The 25,691-nt window shown below is 38.2% G+C and overlaps 1 protein-coding gene across 4 annotated transcripts in view; it reads left to right on the top strand.

The window, feature by feature from the left end:
* kcnq5 (potassium channel, voltage gated KQT-like subfamily Q, member 5) overlaps positions 1-24,451 on the top strand; it is a 291,724-nt gene extending 267,273 nt beyond the window's left edge. For 3 of the 4 annotated variants that reach the window (XM_002937155.5, XM_031902285.1, XM_004914508.4), the window contains 5 exons: positions 2,628-2,848; positions 5,251-5,359; positions 17,544-17,675; positions 19,194-19,320; positions 20,896-24,451. In XM_002937155.5, coding sequence (XP_002937201.3) covers positions 2,628-2,848; positions 5,251-5,359; positions 17,544-17,675; positions 19,194-19,320; positions 20,896-21,819 — 1,513 coding nt within the window. In that variant the 3' untranslated portion in view covers positions 21,820-24,451. Of the gene's footprint in view, positions 1-2,627; positions 2,849-3,198; positions 3,203-5,250; positions 5,360-17,543; positions 17,676-19,193; positions 19,321-20,895 lie in introns of all 4 variants that reach the window. The other variant, XM_031902286.1, reaches the window with a different exon arrangement.
* The last annotated feature ends 1,240 nt before the right edge of the window (positions 24,452-25,691 follow it).

Raw genomic sequence — 25,691 nt, 5'->3', positions numbered from 1 at the left:
GCATACTTCATAAAAAGGAAGAGCAAAGGGGGGAACAGAAAGAGGAGGTACAGAGGGATCGTTATAAGAGAGAAAGGGAAAAAAGAACTGGAAGGGTAAGAAAGTGCAGGAAAGTACAAGATAACAGAAACTGGCAAAACACAAAGAACTAAAGAAGCAAGAGTGAGAACAAAGTGGTGAGATGGAGAGAGGGTAATGACATTCAAGGCGATTAGTTGCCAGTGATAAATCTCCCGTACTGGGGAAGACTATTCTCCTGCAAATGCTTACCCAAGTAGTCTGAAGTTGCCTCTCAAGGAACTTGCATTTAGCTGCCAAAAAGGAAACAAGGGATGGTTTGTCACTGGTGGTAGCCAAGATTTATCATGGGTGACAAAACACCCCGTGTGTCATTGCCCTAAAAAGTAGAAAATAATAGGAGAGAGGGACACTGGAGAGCTTGGATGGACATGAGAGCAGAGATAAGAAAGGTGTGTGTCATATGTGTCTGTATGGTTTACTAAACCTATATCCTGTGAATCTTGGGTATCTTGAGTGAAAAAGAAGATGCTTCCATCTTGCCTTTAGGAAGTGCTTCCCTAATTTAATTTAAATTAAATAACAGCATCATAACGGTATCAACAAAGCAAATTGGTTAAGGACTATTGACTATTATTGAGAATTGTTGCACCAGTAGCTCGTCACAGAGCTGTCACTGGCTACCCACATAGTGCCAGGTGGGGGATAACAGTCAGGAAGCAGTAGACTGGCCCGATAATCCAGAGTCCCCCACATGATTGGCATTGTTGGCATAGCTGCTCATAATAATCTCCCAATCATCTTTATAACCACAGACATGATCTCTTACTAAAAAGACATCCAACACGTGAACAACGCCAAAGAAACGCCTAATGATAAAAGACTATCCCCTTGTAAATATTTCCTTTCCTTCGTTCTTAATGGATATTTTTCAGTCACCTGCAGCATCTCAGGGACACGGTTTTGATGGGAGAATGTAAAGTTGTAAACAGAGAAAGAACTATTTGTGCCTTTCATTAAAGGTATTTTTGAAGCCGGGGTGATTAGTCCTTCCTATCTGCAGTTGCAAATTGATTGCTGTTGTGCCAATTGACATACAGTGTTGTGCAAACCCTGGAGCTACCATCGCCACTTGACCAGGCTATTCCCTTAGCACCCTGTGTCAATAGATGCAGTGCCCTTGCACCTAAAGAATGCAGACGAAAGCAGACATCATTGGCACAGCAACACCAGAACTAATATGAGCCAATACTGGAATCAATGCCAGACATCAGATTTAATACGAGATCTCATGCATAGTTGCATCCACTTTGACAAATCGATGCAGTTGCACCAGACACAGGACAATTGGTTCCAATTTAATGGCCTCATTGCGCACATTCATTCTGGGTTAAACCAATGCATTATGTGGAAAAAACATGGTGATTGCATCCAAAACTGCACTTTGTTCACTGTGTCAAGGTCAGTAAATGCACTGTACAATGTTTTTTACTCCAGTGGATTAGTCACTACTTTTAAGGGTTTGCGAAATACATGAAGTATGCATAAAGAAATATTGTTCACATTGCAAATCATTTTTTTCATTAACGAATTTCATTACATTGCCTCATACTTCTTGTATAGCTTTAAAATTGAAATCAGAATATCTACCCAACGTTTCTTGTCATCTGGAACATAAGAGGTGCTGAGTTTTTTTATTTCTCACTTTTATTTTCATTGCTCCAAATAATGCTTTGCAGTTGCATGAACTAATCTTGTTTTTTCTCTTGCTTGCTGGGAATTTTTTGGTGCCTGCATGACTGTTTGTTTTAGCCATTTAACAACATAAGCTTTGATGAACTTTTATAGTATAAGAATTATGTGATGATTCTCATTAGCTTGAATCCCTTGCATCATGTTTCTAGGAATAAATTTGCATTGTGTAAATCATTAAAACTGAAAATCAGCAAATTAAGAGCACTGATTAAAAAAAATGTAAGCTAGTACTTTTACTGACAATTTACATGGAAATACATCTAGGGGCACATTTACTAACCCACGAACGGGTCGAAATGAGTCCGATTGCGTTTTTTTCGTAATGATCGGTATTTCACGATTTTTTCGTATTTCTTGCGAATTTTTCGTTACCAATACGATTTTTGTGTAAAAACGCGAGTTTTTCGTAGCCATTACGAAAGTTGCGTAAAATCTGGCGATTTTTCGTAGCGTTAAAAGTTGCGCAAAAAGTTGCGCTTTTATCGTAGCGTTAAAACTTACGCGAAACTTCGCACCTTTTAAGTTTTAACGCTACGAAAAAGGCGCAACTTTTTGCGTAAGTTTTAACGCTACGAAAAAATCGGGCAATTTTACGCAACTTTCGTAATGGCTACGAAAAACTCGCGTTTTTACGCAAAAATCGTATTGGTAACGAAAAATTCGTAAAGACGCCGAAAAAATCGCAAAAAATACGAAAAAGTCGCAAAATGTTCGTTTTCAAGTCGGAACTTTTCCAATTCGGGTCGGATTCGTGGGTTAGTAAATCAGCCCCCTAGTGTTCTGTATCTAATGCTTTTAGGTTTAATACAGTAATAATGACAGAATTTTAAGTCTTTGCAATCCTTTTTTTACAGCCAGAAATTAAGTTTTAAAGAGCGTGTCCGCATGGCGAGCCCCAGAGGGCAAAGTATAAAGGGTAGACAAACATCGGCTGGAGATCGGCGGTCACCAAGTGCAGATGTTGCTACTGATGGGAGTCCAACTAAAGTGCAAAAGAGTTGGAGTTTTAATGATAGAACACGGTTTCGACCCTCCCTTAGACTGAAGAGTTCACAGCCAAAACCAGTTACTGATCGTAAGATCTCTTACTTAATTAGCAAACACTAAGATATATGCATTGCTATTTGCTGTTTGGAAATAACAGATTAATAGCGTGGAAGCGATTTCCATTTCCATTTTTTTTTATTCTCAGAAGTTCTAAAGCTTGACCCAGGTAATACAAAGCTCACAAATCCTCTGTGCATGCAAGAACTTAGATATAGTGGGGTCATGGGAACAAACAAACAAACAACCCCCCATTTGTTATAAAATACACAAAATTTCCCCAGTAGCCCTCTTATGTGATGCCATAGTGGGGCGGGGTGAGCGCAGGTTTGTAGATTCGGAGGTGTGCCGGGTTAGTGTTGGCTGCATGTGGAAGAGCAGTCGGGTGTGAGTTGACCGGCATATCACAATTGAACTGGACCCTGTACAATCCTGGGACCCCCTGCAAATGCATGGTTTCCTTGCTCTGTAGTTACGCCCCTGCCTGATGATTCATGTAAGGCCTTTTTATATTATTTTCTTCTAACTGTTGCCCATCCTCCCACAGGAGCATGTGTTTAAACAAGGTAGCCCCCTTTTTGCTAGAATATGTACTCCCTGCTTCATAATCATAAATGTGAGTGTTAAAATATAAGTGTGCACCACATGGGTTGCACAAGGAGACATTTAGACCTTTACAAAATTACACACCTGTAATACATATGTATATATATTTCTTCAGAGTAACAGGCAAATTCTGGTTTTAAAAAACAAAATTATTGTTTTGTCTATTTTGTTTATCTAAAAATAGATACAATCAGATCTAGTGTGAATAGCTTTGCCAATTTCTAAGCATGACTGTGCTTTAGAATTCTATAGCAACTTTTAAAAAATAATTGTAACAATAGCTTAAGTAAGCAGCTGAATAATTTACATTGATTTATGTATTCATCAAGTCAAAGTTCTTTCTATCAAATATTAATATGTTGTATAAATGCGCTCCTAAAATAATTCTACTAACCTTTTTCTACCATTACAAACAAAAAGCAGCTGAAAAGTAAAAATGTTGCCTTTTTCCTATACTTAGAGATGACTAGTAATTATTATTATTATTATTAACATGTATTTAGAATGCACCAACATATTGTGCAATTCTGTACAAAGAAGGGTGTATACACCTAATATTAAGTGTGCCTGTGTTTGGTTTAAGTAGTGACGTAAACATGAAGCAATGTATTTTTGTTTAGGGTAATTGTATAATAATATTAATAAGAATAATCTAAATTACTAAAGAGTAATTCATTGAGTAAGTTGGTCCCTTCCCTTACTGACATAAATGCTTGTTTAATTTCTCCGTCATGATATGAACTTGATAGCAAGCCTGAGGTAGGACACAATTGCCACATCTCACAAAAGGACATTTTTAATAGTGTCCCCATCATATGCAAATATAGAAATATATGATTACGTTTGGATGTTTTGCCAGTTTCCACGATGGAAACAGAATGAAAGAGAGCACAGTAATTTTAACTGGTAAACAGATGGTATCTCAAGTTCCATTAAAATGACACCACATGAGGAAGATTAGGCTGATGTGATAGGTCCAATACTTGCAAAGTGTGTTGTCAAGAAACATTTGAAAACATTACTGAAAAAGGAAATGGTGGGAAAACCCAGATGTCAGAGGCATACATAAATTGGCCATGGAACATAAAATGCTGCTCCGATTTGTCCTTACACAACTAATTTATCACAGAAAAAATATTTATGTATTTTAACCCATTATGAAAGTGTTGCATGCATGCGCACATAAATATATATATATATACACATATATTTATATACCTAAAGTATGTATATTGCCTGGGTGCCGAGTAATCAAGTGTATGAAACAAGAAATAGAGGGACTCAGCATTCACAGGACTTAATATTCTTTAATGTGTAAAATAAATGTTTTGGTCAAATATTTGGGACCTTTCTCAAGATTGAGAAAGGTCCCAAATATGTGATAAAGTGTTGTAAAGTAGAGTTTATTTAGTTTGCAGAGTTTTAATACAATGGTTACCTTTGTCCTGCTCTGATTATGGAGACCAGCATGTTCCATTGCAGGAGTGCATGCTGCACATCACATAGCTAAAATCGCTTACAAATATCCCATGATATATCATATTCATATTGGTGACAAGTATTATACACACTACGAGACTGGTTCACTTTCTTTTTCCAGTATATTTGTAATTCCAAATAACATTGTCCACCGGCTTCCATCTCCTTGGCAAATATATTGCTTACTATATCCCCTTTGATAAATCACTGTTTAAGTGTTATACCATTGCTTAGCAATAAATATAGGTCAATAGCAAGCCTAGCATATCTTACACAAGCTACTCCATAATCCATAAAAGGTAGGTGTTTGTAACAGTCTTCTCTGTAAAGCCTGATTTTATCTTTCAGCTGATGTCAGCCTTGGGGCAGATGAAGTTCATGATGAGAAAGGATGTCACTGTGATGTATCAGTTGAAGATCTAACCCCAGCTCTTAAAACTGTCATACGAGCAATCAGGTTAGTAAAAAAATAGGGCAGAGAAATATTTACGTTGTCCTCAACTTATACGCAACTGTTGCTTCCTGTTTTGGTTACAGTGGTGTCACTATGGAGAAAGCGGACCCCACAGTTGCAGTGGGGAATTATATATATATATATATATATATATATATATATATATATTAGGCTTTATAACTCCATTATATCCCATATAACTTCTTGATATCCATTAGTCCATCAGGCTTTTGCATTTTTATTAGTAATTGCTGCTGGGCTTTTTCTTTTATGTAGCTTTTTTCCCTTTTGTTATCTTCCTCGCCCCTTCACAAATCATCTTTTGCATGTTTGGTATCTATGAATCCAGCACAATGCAACCAACAAAAAGCAAATAATGCTTGAGGATTAAATGTATGAGCATTTATTTCAAACTATATGTAATCAAAATGACTAGTAATTTCTGAAATCTATATAAATGCATTGCTTTTCTTTAGGCCTGGCATCATTTTATGCACTGAACTAGGTCAAGGATTCAGCAGTGGACGTTGACTGTTACAAGAGTGCAACTTGTAAAACAGGCTCTGGGAAATAACAGCAATTTTCATTGATCTTTTTAAAGAAAGCATTATATTTGCCAGCTGAGTGGAAAAGAAAATGTTTCCTTCTTATTTCAAAGTACATTGGAAGCACTGACACGTACTTTATATATAAGACTCGTTGAATGCCCTACAGGGCCCAGATCAATAATAAGTTTTTATTATCCATATATCTCCTACCCTTCATTCCTGTTGGAATAATATTATTATTATCAGTCCGGTTAGGTATTGGGGGGTGGCACTGTGTATTTTTTTCTTCTACGACTAAACTCACATTTTAAAAAAAATGTGAATTCTAACTTCATTTTAAAAAATCAGATTATAAAAAATGGGATGAAATAAAAGCTTAAAAATTTGAAAAGCTCGAAATGAAATTTTAACTAGGGCAGCCAGCACTGGATTTCACTATAGGGCACCCATAGGCTGGCCCCCTTTTCTGTTCCCCCCTGATCGCGTTCATGTGCGCTTATTTCACTCACATATGGAGCACATGGATGGGACGCGCTGAAGTTTTCTACACATCCCATTCCCTATGGGAGCAAAATTTACATGCAGCTGGGCGCACACCGCCTCTAAATTTAGGCCGCCCTAGGCCTCGCCACAAATTTGGGCCTGAGGACAACTCCCATTGACTTCTATGGGACCTCGCAAGCTTTCAGTTGCCAAAGTTTTACATTAGAGTTTTTTTTGCTAAATTAATATCAAAGATTTGCATTTTTTTTAAATCATTCAGTTTCATGTTGGTAAATAATAACACCTTTAGGGATCTATTTTTATGCTGTGTAAAATGAAATTCGCTAAAAAATGGTATAAAAACCTGTGTAAAATAAATAGTGAATTTATCAAGGATTTTAAGCCATTTTTTCAGGCAGAAGTTGCTCTAAAAAATGCATTAAAAATTACATAATTTTTTATTCAGTGAAGCCTGGTGATGTGTGGCTGATTTTGTCGGCATTTTTTACACGGCATAATAAATATGCCCCTTAATTTTCAATAAAAGATCTGCTTTTTCCACCAAAAGAGGAAATCCACACTCAGGTGTATCCCTAGGGGCAGATTTATCAAATCATGAGTTTCAATCCCGAATAGGAAAAATTCGGATTGGATACGAAAATTTCTGAAGATCGCAAATATCACGAAAATGATTACGAAAAAAAACCTATTAGTCACAATAATATCGTATTGGTGATCCGAAAGTCACGAAATTTTCATACCGAACGATTGTAAACAGCGGGAAAACCTTTTTTTGCGCAAGCGTATGAAAAAGTCGTGCAAGCGCCGAAAAAGTCCGTAAAATATGCTCGGAGCGTTCGAATGAATGCTCCAAGCGTTTGTGCATTAGTAAATCTGCCCCCTAGTGTAATAAAATATATGTTATGGTTCCAGTGCATAAAAATCAAAAAACATATGGCTGTGGATTTCAAGTGTCTGTGCGCCACCCCAAAAGTATAACCAAAGCAGTACAAAGGAATCAAACAGCTCCAAGCAGCAATTCAAACTGCAGTGCTATTTTTACTAGCCGTCAGCACACTACGGGGCATATTTATTATGCTGTGTAAAAAACAGAGAAAAAATTCACCACACATCACCAGGCTTCACAGTGTAAAAACCGGTGTAAAATCAGCATAATTGTTTTATGCATATTTTCTTTTGCTGGAACTTACATAAAATAACAGCATAAAATCTGGCGTTCGGACAGTGATCTTCTCCATTTATTTTACACAGCTTTTTACACATTTTTTTTGGTGAATTTGTTTTACACGGCATAATAAATAGGCCCCTTCATGTTTCGGGGCAGAGCCTTCTTACAGTAGAAGGCATTATGGGATTAAATACCTTCATGGGAAACATAAAGCTTCCCCCACCCCTCCTTTTTAAAGTTAAAAATGCCACATCAATGTGCTTTATAGTCTATTAAGGAGCCCATTGCAGTCGTGCTTTTCCAGTTTATAAATGTCTCCTAATGTACCAGGAATATTGCATAATCAAGTCAAGTCAGTGTTCCAAAAAACACATAGGCACTGCCAATAGAGCCTACTTAGGGATGTATAGAACCTCTACACTATATACCGTATTTTTCGGACCATAAGACGCACTTTTTTTCCCCCAGAAGTGGGGGGAAAAAGTCCCTGCGTCTTATGGTCCGAATATAGCCTACCGATATACTTTAAAAAAATGTTTTTACTTGCCCATGTGGTCTCCGCAGGGCCCTCCTCTATTTGCCGGCGCTTAGCTATGGCGCTGTGCGCATGCACAATGACGCGCATGCCCATACGCATGCGCGTCATTGTGCATGCGCCAGAGCTAAGCGCCGGTGAATAGAGGAGGGCCCTGCGGAGACCACACGGGCAAGTAAAAACATTTTTTTAAAGTATATCGGTAGGCTATATGCTGGTACAGGTGGAGGGCAATATGTTGGGTGCTGCTGGTACAGGTGGGGGGCAATATGTTGGGTGCTGCTGGTACAGGTTGGGTTTTAATGCACATAAAATATTTTAGGACACTTTGTTTCAGAATCTTTTTTTCTTCATTTCCCTTCCCAAAAAATTGGTGCGTCTTATGGTCCGGTGCGTCTTATGGTCCGAAAAATACGGTACTATAGGATAGCATTCTTACCATGTACCATAAAAATAACATTTTAACATGATGCCAGCAATTTATCCTTTAGCTCCTGTACCATATTCTAAATAAAACTATTACCTTACACAGCAGGAGTTCCGTGATGCATTTCACAACTAGCTGGCCGCTAATACATACATAAAATGAGCGCTAAAAATGTTATCACTTCTTATTTTTTGCGACGTAACGCTCAATTCACTAAAAAGACACTTATCATAATTAAGACGCGATGTTCTTTGTATTATTTAACTCGCGTTGAGTGATTTCTTGCGTTATTTCCCGCCGCGTGTGTTATTTCCTGCCGGACATGATATATTTTGCCGAGTGCGATATTTAGCGCACGATATTACGCACGTAACCATTACTTTCTGAAAACTACTGTTCTAAAAATTACCATTTCCCTGAAGACTGGAGGATGCATCACTCTAGGGCCAACACATACTTAAAAAAAAATCACACCGCAAAGTCCATGTTGTGTTGCCAAAAGCTCACAAACCACAATTTACTTTACATAATTACATAGTTGCATAGGGTTGAAAAAAGACCAGAGTCCATCAAGTTCAACCCTTCCAAGTAAACCCAGCACCCACACCTACCAATCTATACACTCACATACATAAACTATATATACAACCACTAAAACTAACTGTAGATATTAGTATCACAATAGCCTTGGATATTCTGATTGTTCAAGAACTCATCCAGGCCCCTCTTAAAGGCATTAACAGAATCTGCCATTACCACATCACTAGGAAGGGCATTCCACAACCTCACTGCCCTCACCGTGAAAAACCACCTACGCTGCTTCAAATGGAAGCTCCGTTCCTCTAATCTATAGGGGTGGCCTCTGGTGCGTTGATTGTTTTTATGGGAAAAAAGAACATCCCCCATCTGCCTATAATCCCCTCTAATGTACTTGTACAGAGTAATCATGTCCCCTCGCAAGCGCCTCTTTTCCAGAGAAAACAACCCCAACCTCGACAGTCTCACCTCATAGTTTAAATCTTCCATCCCCTTAACCAGTTTAGTTTCACGTCTCTGCACTTTAAGTACCGCCTGCCCCAAGTAGGTGTTAATATTCGCACAGGCTAATCCGATATTTTGCGTGTTTAACGCTTCATATGCTTTTGTGAATTATGCGTTAGTACTATTTCTATTCGCTAATTAACGCATTGCATTAGAAATAACGCTTTGCGATGATGCGTTTTTTGCTTATGCGATATCCGGATTAACGCATGCAAAATGACTTTAATGAATCAGGACTTATTTATCGCATGCTTTTTAATGCAAAAAAGCATGCGATAATCGATGTCGACCTTTAGTGAATTAGCTAAAAGTTACGTTTTAGTATGTTACAGAATGCCCTATTCCTAGCAACTTTTTATTATTATTATTTATTTTTTATAGTTTTTTGTCGTTTTTATAGTTCTCTTCTGCCTCTTTCCAGCTTTCAAATGGGGGGTCACTGACCCCGGCAGGCAAAATCTAGTGCTCTGTGCACTTACACATTTATAATTATTGTTACTTTTTATTACTTATCTTTCTATGCAGGCCTTCTACTATACATTGTTCCATCTCTCGTTTAACCCACTACCTAGTTGCTAGAGTAAATAAGACCCTAGCAACCAGATAGCTGCTAAAATACCAGATGGAGAGCTGCTGAATAAAAACCTAAATAACTAAAAAGCCATAAAAAAGTAAAGACCAATTAATCATATTAAAGTAAATTTAAAGGTGAACTACCCATTTAAGTGTTTCCTTTCCAAATGTTTTTTGATACTTTCCTTTCTATAACTTTAACTCAATTATTAAATAGAAAATAAGATGTTTAAAGCATAGTTCTTGGCTATAATAACCACCTAAGGTTGCCAGATCTTTCCTACAGTACCGAACACTTATTAAACCCACCTTTATTAAATGAACCAAGTACCAATGTTTCATTCAGCATATGTATTTTTTCAAGTCAAATATGAGTGCATGGAACAGACTTAAAGGCCTGACCCAATGATCTCTTGTATGTTGTAAATGAGCACAGTTTTATGCGAATATGAACTACTTGTAATGTACTTTTTCATGGGTAAGGTAAAATAGCGATTGAAACCTCCAGTCAGTGGCGAGTTCTATTTGTATTTTCCTGGGATTTCATGTCAAAACCTTCTCCCAAAGATCTCCTATAATTTGTATCATATATTTCAGATTAACTACTACAGTCAGCACTTAAAGAACCGCAGCAAGAAAAAATACTTACGCCAGCAATGTAAATACTTGAACGCTTGTGCAAATAAGGCACAGAACTGATGGTAATTCATCATTACAAATGTAATATTTTTTTCTTCTCAGTTTTTTTTATAAAGCAATCAATCTTTTTCTTAGCTCTTGAGACCCTTATTTTGCTCTAGTGAGAAAAGACATTCAGTGGCTAAAGATAAATATCTCTGGATATTTTTAGTCTCTTCTTTTGCAGTAATGGACCATAATTACCGTATATACTCGAGTATAAGCCGATCCGAGTATAAGCCGAGGTACCTAATTTTACCTAAGAAAACTGGAAAAAGGTATTGACTCGAGTATAAGCCTAGGGTGGGAAATGCAACCGCTACTGCTAATTTTCAATAATCAAATAAATAACAGATAAATAAAAATAGAACTTTAGGGAAAGAAAAATGCTACAGCAGCAGACAAAAGCAAGTTTAGGAACGCTAAGGAAGCTGCCATACTAATTATCAACAATTATTATAAGTACTTGGACACCAGTGTACAAGTCCCACCACAGTACTACAATAGTAGTTACTAGGGCAAAATAATTCTTGATGCTGGACTTAATACAAATTTAATTTTTGTAAATAATAAGTTATTGTACCAATTACTTACTCTGGCTCGTTGTGCAGATGTAACGCGCTCGTTGCGTGCACCCACCGTCCCTTCCTCCCTCCCTCCACTTGTGTTCATCCTGCTGATGTAACGCGCTCGCAAACCGCCCCCCCTCCCATGGACAGACGTGTGTCTATATGTACTTGTGTAAGTAGGAGTTAGATGGATTTGCCTTTTCTGGTTTCAACAATTCTTTTAAATCAGAGCTGCAGGTGCTTAGCTAAACAGCATGATCACTGTTTAGAAGCGAGATAAGCTTTTACAATTAAGAAGCATAAGTACATTTTAATGCAGGGCAGTATGTTTAAATGTGAAGGTGCGTGTCCCACAGGTGCAATAAGATGCCAAGGCTTCCCCACAAGCCCCATAAAACAGCACATAATCAAAACCCGAAATGGGTGACAGTTCTTTCACATGCTACAGTCAATAGTCACTCACAAAATGCTGGTAGAAGCACAATAACCTTTTTTGTTAGTAAACACATCGATCGCTGTTATCATCCTCCCACAGATAACGTTCAGTCCGCAACTAGAAGGCTAAGTACAGCGGGGAGGCAGCGCCACTTCCGCCTTCAGTGTGAGTCAGTGAGAAGGCAGTAGGGATTTCCGGTGCATTGGGTTCACAGCGTGTTAAGTTGAGGAGTTGAGCGAGTGCGCGCACAGCACCAAGCACCAATTGCTTGAAGTTGCGCTTGAGATGTAACGCGTGCACCCCCGTGGACGGATGTGATCAAGTGCACGCACAGCACCAATACCTTGAAGTTGCGCTGGCAATGCAACGCGCGCACCCCTGCGGACGTAGGTGAGCGAGTGCGCACACAGCACCAATTGCTTTTAGTTGCGGTGGAGATGTAACACGCTCGTAACCCCCCGTCCGTGCACGGGGGGTGTGCGAGCACGTTACATCGCCAGATCGCCAGATCAAGAGTCGGACACAAGTGGAGGGAGGGAGGTTGGGGGAGGTATACTCGAGTATAAGCCGAAGGTTACTTTTTGAGCACATTTTTTGTGCTCAAAAACTCGGCTTATACTCGAGTATATACGGTACATTAATCAGCATCATAGAAAATGCAATGAAAACCAGTGCGCCAAAGAAAATTGTATCTGCAAAAAGTATATTTTAAAAATCAGTTTAGATATAGAACATCTTTTTAGGCAGATTGAGGTGATATTTGATTATCATCATTGTTGATGTTAAAGTGTTCTCATTTTGTTTTGAAGCAAATAAATAAACTCAGTCCAGCTAATTTTTAACAATAGTCAAGTTTATATGCTCAAAAATCACTGATATCAAAAGTTTTTACATAAAGGACTTGCACCTGTTGTGCTATGACAAAGCTCAACATACAGGGATAAAATGCAGCCCTGTAGCTTATGTCTGGCACGGTCCAGGTGGTACCTACAGCCACATGCCCCAACTAAAGTCACGCTTGTCTGCCAACCAAATAACACAGGTAAAGTTACAATGGGCACAGTTATGTTAGAATTTTAAAAATGCTACATTGTTGGAAAAGAACATTACCAGTGGCACCTATTTTTTTATCCCAATAGTGAATAAGACTTACTGTGTGTTTGTGCTATTTAGAATAAAGGGAAAAGTGTATGGGTAAATGTAGCATTGTAAATTGGTGGATGAATACTGTTGAGAAAAAAGAGGAGGTTGTATGAAAAAAAAGGTATAGATATGGGAGGCAGGTGAAAAGCAGGTGGGGATAAAAGGGGCATGAGATTAATTGAATGAAGAATAAAGAGAATGATAGACTGGGACTGGGAAAGTAAATCTCATATATCCGAATATAAGCCTAATTTTACCTAAGAAAACTGGAAAAACTTATTGACTTGAATATAAGCCTAGGGTGTCACCAGTAGGGCTGGTGCGAGCGAGACAGCACAAGAAGTACAGCAGGATAATCTTGTTACACGATATTGCTTGAGAACTGATAATAGAGCTGACATAGATCCCCCATTCTCAGCAGAAAGCATATTGACATTAACCTGTCTGCCTGTGAGAACTGAGAGTGCTGTTCTACCCACTGTGCCAGGAAAGATGGCAGTTATGTATATCCCTTCTCCACACAGATTTACTGACATGGGGAGGTGGGAGAAGGAAGTTCATTTAGAATAAGGGGCATTGAGTGCCTTGGGCTCAACAGTGGTATTTTCCTCTGCAATTCATAGTAACAGCTTGTAGACATGTATCTATCAATATCAAGTTGGGGGTTTTAGTGAAAGATGCATGTAGTAGAGAGATATTAGCCTAATATTATCAATATTGATGCATCTTAAAAAAAATGAAAACAGCAGCAAGCACCCTTATACACCCTATATAAGATATAGTTCAGTATTAAATTTCCACCTTCCTAGTGCTCCAAACATGTTTCCGCACCCCCCCCCCTGTGCATGTGTCAGGTACTAACAGCAGCACATCGGGCATTCGACTCGCATCCCCCCCTGCGCATGTGTGTGCACGCGAACGTCCGCATTCACAAGGGGGGGGGGGCAGGGTGCGAGATGAATGCCGGATGAGCTGCTGATAGTACATTACTCGAGTATAAGCCAAGTGTTCCTTTTTCAGCACGTTTTCTGTGCTGAAAAACTCGGCTTATACTCGAGTATATACGGTATATTTATAATATTAAGTACAAGAAATTGTGAAGTTGTCTTATTATTACAGGCATAAACAAAGAATTGCTTATTTCAAGAAACATACTGGTGGGATTAGCATTGCCAGTTTTGCCAGTTTTTGATCTCTGTGGGTAGTGAGTTTCCAGATAATAGAACCCCCTGCCTGAGCATCAACATAAAGCAGGTGTTATTAAATGTTTAAATAATGTATGCAATGGTTGGGAGCCTTATGGTAAATTCCAGAGGGTTTTCATATCGAAGCACATATTATTTTTATTCCAAATAAAACTGGAGCAGTGTATGTGTATTGCCAAATATTTGGAAGTGGGAAGCTACTAATGCCAAGGGGGATGCAACCTGTTATAACTTACCATACAGTACCATCTTACCCATAGGTGGATTTTCAATAAGGCTAAGGGAAGCTAAGCATCCCCAAACCTGCTTGGCACATTAAAAAACAAACAAACAAACAAAAAAAAACCTCACTCCGTTTCTGCACTGTCCTGAAAATCTTCTGTTCCTGCAAGCCCGTTCTGCTGTGCTCTGATTGGATCTTTCTTCTTGTGGATTCACCAATCAGAGCACAGCTTTCTTGACAGACAGTAACATTGACCAATCAAAGCACAGATGCAAACAGGGCTCGGGAGATATTACAGACTGAAGGCAGTGCAGAAATGAAGACTGAAAAGAAGAATCTGCAGACTGTAACTTTACCTAAGAACCAACTCTCAACTTTTGCTGCAGATTTCATCCCACTCCCACAGGTACTATACAGTTCTAAAGGCTGAAGCACTAGCTGACATTAAATGTTTTTTTGCCTGACCTGATATCTAAAATAATATATAATCTATCACCTATCCTAACAGATGGATGGTAAATTAACTCTTTCCCCCTGAAAAAGCTCATTGTGCTTTTATATATTTGTTGTTGTTGTTTTTTGCACTTACTATTTTTTTTAATTTTATTTTTGTCATTGTTTTGTTCATTTCTAGTTAGTTACAGTGGGGCCAATGTTGTGTATCTGTGCCAGTGTTGTAGTGCCAGGGTCTGAATATCTGCCATCTGTACCCACTGCTTCTCACGGCATATAATGTGCTGGTTTTGTAAATACAGACTGCGTCTCCCTGTATATAATGTGCCTGGGGTGTCAGTACCCACTGCCTTTCTTGCTATAAAACTAACGTAAACAGATCTAAAGGGGTGGTTCACTTTTAAGTTAACTTTTAGTATGTTATAAAATGGCCTATTCCTAGCAACTTTGCAATTGGTCTTCCTAATTTTTTGAATAATTTGCCTTTCTCTTCTGCCTTTTTCCTATTTTCTATTTTCCTATTTCAAATGGGGGCCAAAAATGATTGTTGATGTTGATGATATTTTATTACTTATTTTTCCATGCAGGCCCCTTAACTATTCATATTCCCATCTCTTGTTTAAACCACTACCTGGTTGCTAGGGTAAATAAGACCCTAGCAACCAGATAGCTGCTAAATTGCCAAATGGAGAGCCGCTGAACAAAAAGCTAAATAACTGAAAAATCATTAAAAATAAAAGAGGACCAATTGTAAGTTGTCAAAGAATATCAGTCTACATTATATTAAAAGTGAATTTAAAGGTGAACTACCCCTTTAAGCTAACTGATCACAACCACAAAGAACACGTAGTGCAATTAATTTTAATTTTATGCACTGAGTGCAACTCCCTATGTGCTACTGTGGGGAAAACACTGCTTTGTGGGTAAAAAAAATCCTGGCCATTTGCTTTGAAAATGTTGCGTTTTGCTGCAATGTGTTAGTGACCCTTTTTTTATCCTTTGATTATTACAGAGCATCCATATAATAACAGTTTCCAAAGCAAAATAACTTAAAAATCCACTTATTTGAACATCCCACAAATCAATTTAACATAAAATTATGGGATTGTGCATTACTAAATTCTTATTGAGGAGTAGTAGCCACATAAAAGAACCCACCTCAGGTCTAGTTTATGCAAGTCATATCCCTGTAACTAACTTCTACAGGGAAAACATAAGTTAAATCTCTACAGAACACAGAATCACATAAAAATGAGTGCCTTTCCAGTTACAGATCAAATGTAAATCATATTGCCTATTTAGGCCACATGTCATCTCACTTTCCCAGTGCCTGTCCATGTAGCTTCCTTCCTTGATTCTATTTCTTCCTGTTCTTATTCCTCTCCAAAAGATCAACCACCTAGAATTTTATTCTTTACAGAACTTCCTCCCTTTGATGCAACATCTCCTTCACAGTCTTTGTTAGAAATAATATGTTTTACCCATAAATATGAGAAACATGGATTAAGCTGACATTTTCTGGAAACAGATTATTGAGTTAATCAATTAAAATTCTAGGCGGCTGGTTATGGGTAGAATCAGCAATATTTAAGTAAAGGGTGGAAATAAAAATGCATTAAGCGTGGGTTTTTATGAGATAAAGAACTAATATATGAGATGGGGAGGATTGTTAAGCTGTCTGACTCTTATCATACAGTTGTAGTTCATTTTATAACTGAGAAATACACTTTTTCATTTTATGGTTCATTGATGCCCTCTTGTGAGTACTTTTATAAATAACAAACTACCTGTGAATTTAAACAGCAACACCAAGGGGCAGATATATCAAAATGTAAGTTTAGAACTCGATACATAAAGACTGACTTACGTTGTGTTCATTCCTATGGGAGTTTTTTAGAAGCATATTTATCAATGGGTGAAAGTTAGAACTCACCATTTTCTAAATATGCTTCTAAAAATCCCATAGAAATGAATGAAACATGGGTGAGTTTTTATTGTATCAAGCCCTAAACTCACATTTTGATAAATCCGCCCCAAGTATTATCTTTTTTCAGAAAGGAGCGACTTGATGGGGCAGATTTATCAAAATGTGAGTTTAGGGCTTAATACAATAAAAACTCACCCATGTTCTATTAATTTCTGTGGGTTTTTAGAAGCATATTTATAAAATGGTGAGTTCTAACTTTCACTTATTGATAAATATGCTCCTTAAAAAACTCATAGGAATGAACAGAATGTGAGTAAGTTTTTATTCATTAAGTTCTAAACACACATTTTGATAAATCTGCCCCGATATGTCTGATTGTACAGCAAATAGCGACATTTTACCACGCCCCCTCCCTCAAGAGTGCATTTTGTTTTAGTCATTTAAAAAGAGTCTCATAGATCCATCTATACTGCGTAAAGATACTCTGGTTAAGAAAAGCCTTTGAAATGGGCACACGAGCTGTAAGACTGTACCTATTAAACAGAAAGGAAAGTATTTCTGATAAGAAAGCAGCAACACACAGAATCTGTGATTCGGTGCATCCCTAGTTTCTGATCAGTGAGGGTACAGTTTGTAACGTACAACACAATATCATTAAGGTAGCTTTGTCGTTCCTAAATACATAATATATATTTATATATGCATACATATAATGTGATCCTTGTGATATTGTAGTATACCTTTATTTCTTCAACAGGATCATGAAGTTCCATGTAGCAAAGAGAAAATTTAAGGAAACCTTACGCCCTTATGATGTGAAAGATGTTATTGAGCAGTATTCTGCTGGCCACCTTGATATGTTGTGCCGAATAAAGAGCCTTCAAACACGGTTAGTAACACCTAATATACCTAACTCAGTGAAACCTCAATTTTACATACCCAAGTTAGATTAGACTGGGCAATTTGCCACACATTCAAATAGCACAAAATACCGGCACAACAGGATTTGTTTAAGCGGGATAAACCCTGCTGATTTTAATAGTAGCAAACCATGTAACGTTTCGGGGGCATGCCCCTTCGTCAGCCATAACGACCAGTGCAGCAGTGCAATATTTAAAGTGTAGCAGCAATGACATCACACAATGACATCACTCATTGCTGCTAAAATACTGCACTGCTGCACTGGTCGTTATGTCTGACAAAGGGGCGTGCCCCCGAAACGTTACATGGTTTGCTACTATTAAAATCAGCAGGGTTTATCCCGCTTAAACAAATCCTGTTGTGCCGGTATTTTGTGCTATTTGGATCGTGGTGGAGAGTGCCGACGTCTCTCTAAATACTGTGCACCGGGTGGAACAGAGTGGAAAGGCCAGGGTGTGCTGGTGAGTGTGGATTGGCATATAAATTTGCCACACATTGCCAGGCTTCGCCGTGTAAAAATCGGCGTAATTTTTTTGTGATTTTTTTTCTTCCACCGGAACTTACGTGAAATAAAGGCGGAAAATCTGGCATTTAAACAGCAATCTTCTCCACTTATTTTACACAGCTTTTTACACTGTTTTTTGGCAAATTCTTTTTACACAGCATAATAAATATGCCCCGTAGTGATATATTAAGAGCACTACACTACATCTTACTCTTGACCCTTCAAACGAGAAAGAAAGCTAAGTTCAATGGAGGGCAGTGGCACAACTACAACAGGCCCTGTGGCCCCGGGGTCTGCTGTATTGAATTCCACCAAACCAAAACATTAATGTTTGTGGGAGTTGGCTTGCTGGCTAACTAGGTAGGGACATCTGGTAGAACCCGTATATTGTTTGGGGGGGGCCTGGTTGGTCTTAGTTACAACCAATAATGGATATAGGAACTGCGGGTGCTTAACCCATTTCTTAAGCCTTCAGTTCCTAGTTATACTACTGCTGGAGGGTGCCAAGCTGTTAGGCACACCCAGTAATTCTAGTGCCACACCACCATCATCTTCTTTTATCTTAAAATCCTGCACACACGCAATATAGAGAAATCTCAAAAAAAGTTTTTAATGTCCATACACTAAAACCCAATGGGGGCACAGAGCTCAGTGTGTTTTTTACAAAGAGTAGCACCAGCCGGGGGCAGTTGTAAATCAACTAGAATCACTGGAATTCTATGTTTCTACACCTTTTTTTTTTGTAAGCTGGTTTAAAAGGTGTTGGTAACTCGCTAGTCAAAGCCCTGGCAAACACACAGAGAGGTTTTACATGCAGTCCGGTAAGATGGCAATTGGCTGTGGAAATTGATGTTGTATCAGTATATATGTGTGCTAGTATATGTTTATGTATTATTTCATTTTCATGGAATTTTATGAATAAGTTGCTTGCATTGTTCGCAGTGTTACTTTGTTTCATTGTTTTTTGGGTTTTTTTAACAGAGTTGACCAAATTCTTGGAAAGGGACAGATATCTACAGATAAGAAGAGTCGTGAGAAAAACCCATCTGAGATTGAAGCAGGTGATGATCTCAGTATGTTGGGTCGAGTAGTGAAAGTAGAGAAACAGGTAAAGTGTATTAATTCTGTCATGGCTATCTATACTGACAATAACTATTGTTACACAATACACAACCTAGAGGGCAGATTTATTAAAATGTAAGTTTAAATACATCAAAACTCACCTACATTCTATTCATTCCTATGGGATTTTTAGAAGCCTGTCAATCAATGGGTAAAAGTTAGAACTCGTCATTTGATAAATACACTTCTAAATATTCCATAGGAATGAATGGAACTCTTAACCACACATTTAGATAAATCTGCCCCTAGGAGTGGATGTTGCCCTATGTAAATCATTCATCTCAATTTAAGTTTATAATTACCATCTACTGTACTCCCCCCACTGAGTAAGGTGACCTGTTTCACACACATACAGTAATATTTCATATTGGTCAGGACACATCCTGAGATGTATGTTCTTGTAGATACTACAGCAGCCACTGGCTCTGTTATAACACTTGTGTTCCCTTATGTCCTTGAGGAGATCCCAGAAGACATTGGGGCTGATTTACAAACATGCTAAATTGAAAAAGTCCAGTTACCCATAGCAACTTTCTTTTATTTTATAATTTGTATTAGACTGCTCAAAGCTAATTGCTGATTGGTTGCTATTAGCAAACAAGCTAATGTGTTATCTAAGTTACTCAATTTGACCATCTTTTATATGGAGAACCAGGGTTGCCAATTTTCTAAAAAATAATAATAAAAAAGCTAACCATTTCTTTTGGTATGAATAACAGTGACACCAACTATTTTTTGCCAGGTGGGTAAAAGACTTTTGTTTTTTTTTTAAAAAAAAAAGACAATATGATTTTTAGCATTTATAAACATAGGTACTAAACTGTGCCAGAGCAGTTAAACCATAGCAACCACTCAGATAATATGCTAACCTTTAGGGATTCTACACACAAGTGTTTTGTCATGCATTGCATTGCAAGGGCTATGGAATGTGGTGTTTTGGTTGCTGCTATTTATTTATACTCAAAATGTCCTTTACCGGTCCTTCACTGTTTTTAGATGCCAACTTTTATCATTTTAATTTTGGGGAGTTTTTTCCAGACCAAGTTGGTGGCTAATTGGCTGTGTATGGGGCCCATAGATATGCCTTTCCTATCAATATCTGGCCACAAACCAGGCAGATACCAGTCGGGACCATTTTGATTTTCCCATCGGGCAGTCGGCTGTATCGACATGTTAATGCAGTCCTGTCCTGATGACCTCAATTGGTCTGGAAGCCATACTATTGATTTAGCTCATTATTGCCCATTGTTACTATGTGTAACTGTGTAAATAGAAAGGAGTTAATTAAACATGGTTTTAACCAAAGGGGAGAATCTGTTTAAATATCTCTGCCCACGACTGAATTAAATAGGTCAGATTTAGTTTTCAATTAAATATTTCTTGAAACGCGCTGCACTCATTAGTACAGTAGATAACACAAATTAAATGAATAGAACACATTAATTGGGCTCTGGAGTACATTAGCTATATATTTTCCCTGTCATTGAAAATCTTACAAATCACATATGTTGTTTGTTGGTTAGAAAGGCTATTAACTGCTTTTTTCCTTATGAATATACAGGTACAGTCCATCGAGTCAAAGCTAGACAGCCTACTTGATATTTACCAGCAGGTCTTAAAGAAAGGATCTGCCTCAGCCCTGACCTTGGCATCACTTCAGATGCCACTTTTTGAATGTGAACAAACTTCAGATTATCAAAGTCCAACAGATGGTAAAGATGTGTCAAACTCTGCACAAAATAGTGGAACAATCACAAGATCAGCTAGTGCCAACATCCCACGTGGATTTGTACTGACACCAAATGAATTTAATAGTCCCCCCTACTATGCATTTAGTCCAGCCACGCATAGTCACGCAACATCCAATCCAGGCGATGGACCTGCTAGTACGACAAACAGTATATCAAACCAAATACTCCAGGCCTCAAAGCCAGCAACGCCAACAACGTTACAATTACCACCTGCGCCAACCTTAAGGCATATCAGCAAACCTGAAGCAACTCACATTATTCCAATGACCACAAAAGAAGACAGTTGTGATGTCTCCTCCTGCCTCGTTGCCTCAAAAGAAAATGTGCCGCGTGCACAAACCAGTTTAGTTAGACATTTTGTAAGGAGGAAAAGCCTTGAAGCAGAGAGTGGCTTATTGTCCTCCAATCCTTTCACACACAAGGATTTTAGCAAATCATTTTCTGTACAAAATTTAATTCAATCAACAGAAGAGCTCAATGCTCAGCTTTCATGTAGTGACTCCAGTGTCTCGAGAGGCAGCCAAGAAATGTACCCAGAATGGAAGGAGTCCAAACTGTTTATAGAAGACGAAGAGTTAGACACAGAGACATTTGATGCTGCCTCTCAGTCTACTGTAGAGACTTCTCTGTTATCTGATTCTTTGAGGACTGGAATATCAAGATCATCTCAAAGCATTTGCAAAACTAGGGATGGTACTGAAACACTTAGCCTTCCTAATGTTAGACACAAATAAACCCCGGGTTTTTATAGGCTTAAAAAAATTCCATTAGTCATACATACCATTGCATGAACTCTTTAGAAAGTTCTTAAGGTTAACTGTGCAAGGATCAGGAAGAAATTGAACGGCAGTTCTATGAGCCCTACTTTCTAGTTGCATGAAAATGCATGCTTCAGCGATGGCTACCCAGATACAAATTTACACCTGAACAACCCTTCAGTGCAGTAGGTAGTTGGTTTAAAGGCCAACTAACCTACACAGCTGATACTGAAATAGGACCCAAGTAAAATGGGAAATTTAGAGGTTTATACTCTTTCATGGTACATAAATTGAAAGTAGATTCTAGAGCACTTTGAAATTGTCCAAAAGTTGATGTTTACAACAAAAATGTTACAGCTGCTAGTGAAGCACCATGAAAAGAAGTAACATTGGGTTTGAACAGCTGCTAGATGCAACAGGATGTACACACTGACTCATTTCCGCCTGTTATTTTAATGCTAACATGAAATGAATGTTAATTTTCTGTATATTTTTGGTGACTTAGTGCTGTGGCAAAAATGGCGCATCACTTTCAGGTTGATGTCCCAAGTTCTACAGTAGAAGCAATTTTTATTATAATTATTTTTTGCTATAAACTTTTATTCCATATCAGAAATTGTCACTGCAGTCTTAATCTTACTTTATGTATCTGCAAAGGACTTGAACTGTTTCCTATGATGTAAGTTCTGCCTCCTTATTTATTCTGAAGAAGCATACTTGGCTGTCCATTTGTAACCATAGTATGTTAATGTACTTATATCATGTATCTTACATACTACTCTCCATGTCTATATAAATTGGCTACAGGGATGTTGCTTTAAAGACAAAAAAAGTATGAAGGGGCTGGGCTGCAGGCTATATGTATACCATATATATGTATGTATATAAATAAAGAAATATATTTATATATGGATATATATACACACACATATATATGTATGTATATCAGTTCTGTCTAGTTCCAGGCTAACTAACCAGCCAGGATTTAAATGGTCATACTTGCCTACATGTGATTTCATTTGTCACTGAATCATTCTGATCACTATTAATTAAGGCCAGTTGAGCACTGCTTGCAGTCCCCGCTCATTTGGTTTCTTCTTGCCCAATTTTTTTTACCTCTCCATGAATGAAAAACAGACTTTTTCTCCTCACGTTTATATGCACAATATCTTTTGTCTATGACAATGCCTTGTGTGAATTTGGAGTTGCCGCTACTAGGAAGGGTAGATGACGTAGCCCCAAATGACCGCAGGGAATCAAAATAAAGCTTTCTTTGTTTGCATAGGTTGGCATAGTTCAAGCAAACACATGCACCAGCTCTGTGGAGTGACTTAAATAAATATATAAATTATAGCCACTTTGGTGTATCGATAAAGGGAATATGTTTAACATACATCTAATGAAAATACAACTAATGAAAAGGGTATCAAATATTATCTAAATAAACACTGTAAACTCTGCAGATTTACTAAGGGAACAAACAATAATGTGTTAGTACTGCTCAAAAATTGGATTATTTCAATGCAAAAAGTGGAGCACAACTTTAACTCAAGCCTTGTTTGTTGCCCCCGTTATTGCCCCCTTAAGTATCCATTTATTCCTATTAATGAGCTTAAACTTGTAACAGCTATTCTTCTTTCTGAGTTCAACTTCTTATTGTTGTTTCATGCCAGCATGGGTTTTGCCATTGTTCTCTTGACATATTGAATAATTTTGCAGTCTGATTTACCTGCACTCCAGCCAATAATTATTTGGCATTTTAAGTAATTCTTTGATATTTAAACCTTTGATTTTCTGTCTTTAGAGTGGGGGTTGGGGGATAAAGGGAATGCAGATACATTTGGAACAGGTGAATGGATAAATATAGGTGAGAGTAAAAGAACGTAAAGCAGGGTGATAGAATAATGAAGAAAAGCCCCAATACAGGAGAAACAGTAAAACATAGTTTTTCTTCTAAGAAGGCTGCAAATGCAGCTGAAATTAATCTCCTGTGTATATAGCCACACACATAAGATTTAGGGACATGCCACTTTTCCTGCTTATTTTAAATGACACACCTGGTTCCAAACAGACAGGTAGAAAGCTGCTGCCATAAAGCAAATTTCTGTTGACAATTTATAAATAAATATCTATATTCTATGGTTAAGACTGAATTGCCAGATCCTTTTTGGGAAGATGTCCGAAGCACAACTAGCTTAATTGCAGTTTGGCATTTCAAATTTCATTCAGGTTGGTAGAGTCACACTAAAACCTGAGTTATTAATGATTTTTCAGTGTCTCAGCTCATTAGAACTAACTTATTTGGAATGTCTGCATCGCCATAGCCAAACAAACAAACGTTTTGTAATCTTTTTTTTTTTAAATAATGTCTCATGTGCCTTTATGTCATGCATCTTTGTCATATGTCAAACGGGGTACGATGTTTCTCCTTCTTATAATTTGTTTCCCTTTTCCATCAGATGAAGCAGGTACCATTAACTAATTTTACAGATACGTTATCACACATACCTTGGTATAATGTATTTGCCTTAATGAAATGCTTGAGAGCTTGAAATTTCTTAGTTTTAACTTAATTTATTTAATAAAATTTTGTGCACATAACCTGCCAGTTCTGTTGTGTGATTCTAAATATGTTTTTGTTGTGAAAAAGATGAATTATGCCCTTTGCTTGCTGGTAAATAACTTCACTTGGTATACACAATTGGACTGGGCTGGCGTAGCACCGGGAAAATGCGATGGGCCCCAGCCCTTCTTGGCCCTTTCAACCCAGGCCTGCTCCCTAGCAGAAACATTGGTGTTCCACCCCACCCTCGGGCACAACTAAAAGGAGTGTGGTGTGTGTGGGTGAGGGTTGCTAAAAGTAAAGGAAGAGTGATGCAACATAACTGGTGGCATTTGAAGAAGATCACGACTGGGGTCAGTTCTTCAGAACAGATCAAATTAATTCTAATACAAAAGTAGTGATAGACAGCTCTGTATGCCTATGGCAGGGGTTCCCAACCTTTTTTACCTGTGAGCCACATTCAATTGTAAAAAGTGTTGTGGAGCAACACAAGCATGAAAAATGTACCTGGGGTGCCAAATAAGGACTATGATTGGTTAATTGGTAGCCCCTATATGGACTGGCAACCTACAGGTGGCTCTCTTTGGAAGTACACCTGTTTTTTACCCAACCAAAACTTGCTTCTAAGCCAGGAATTTAAAAATAAGCACCTGCTTTATGGCCACTCAGAGCAACATCCGAGGGGTTGGAGAGACGAGCCACTGGTTGGGGATCACTGGCCTATGGGATAAAAACCTTCAGTAATGGGGCCATGCCTGCTCCTTCAAACAATTTCTACATTACAGCCCAACTGACTGGGCATCTGTGGCACCTAATTTCTTTGCAGACCATGCTGAGATTCTATGAGAATGCAGTTGGTGTTTCCAACAATAAGAGGAGCCATGGCTTTCTAATGTGCACAGTATCTGGCTTGCCTAGAGGCCATACACACTTGCAGCAAAAAGATTCCCATCTGTTAGATGACCTCCTTTTAATAAGAAGAATAGTAACTGAACTAATTGCAGCTATGGTCAGTTCTGAAATGACAATGAATAATGTTACTAAAAGCTTTAGGGGCTGTAACTAGTGGCATGTCCCTAGGGCACAACTGTGGGCGGCACTAAGCACATACCTTTTCTGTCACCTACCCCCATTCTGGGCCCTTGTGAATGCACACAAATGAGCAACAGCGGTGGGGGCAAGGTGGCCGGCTGGGTTGTCTAGGGTGCCCAGCCATCTTGGCCCAGCACTGGTTGTCACCAAAGGTAATATCGCAATATATAGAATTTATCTCTTAGTTAAAGTG

The sequence above is a fragment of the Xenopus tropicalis genome, chromosome 5, assembly GCF_000004195.4.
Source record: "Xenopus tropicalis strain Nigerian chromosome 5, UCB_Xtro_10.0, whole genome shotgun sequence".
In the NCBI taxonomy this organism is placed as follows: domain Eukaryota; kingdom Metazoa; phylum Chordata; class Amphibia; order Anura; family Pipidae; genus Xenopus; species Xenopus tropicalis.
This window is presented reverse-complemented; position numbering and strand designations above follow the sequence as displayed.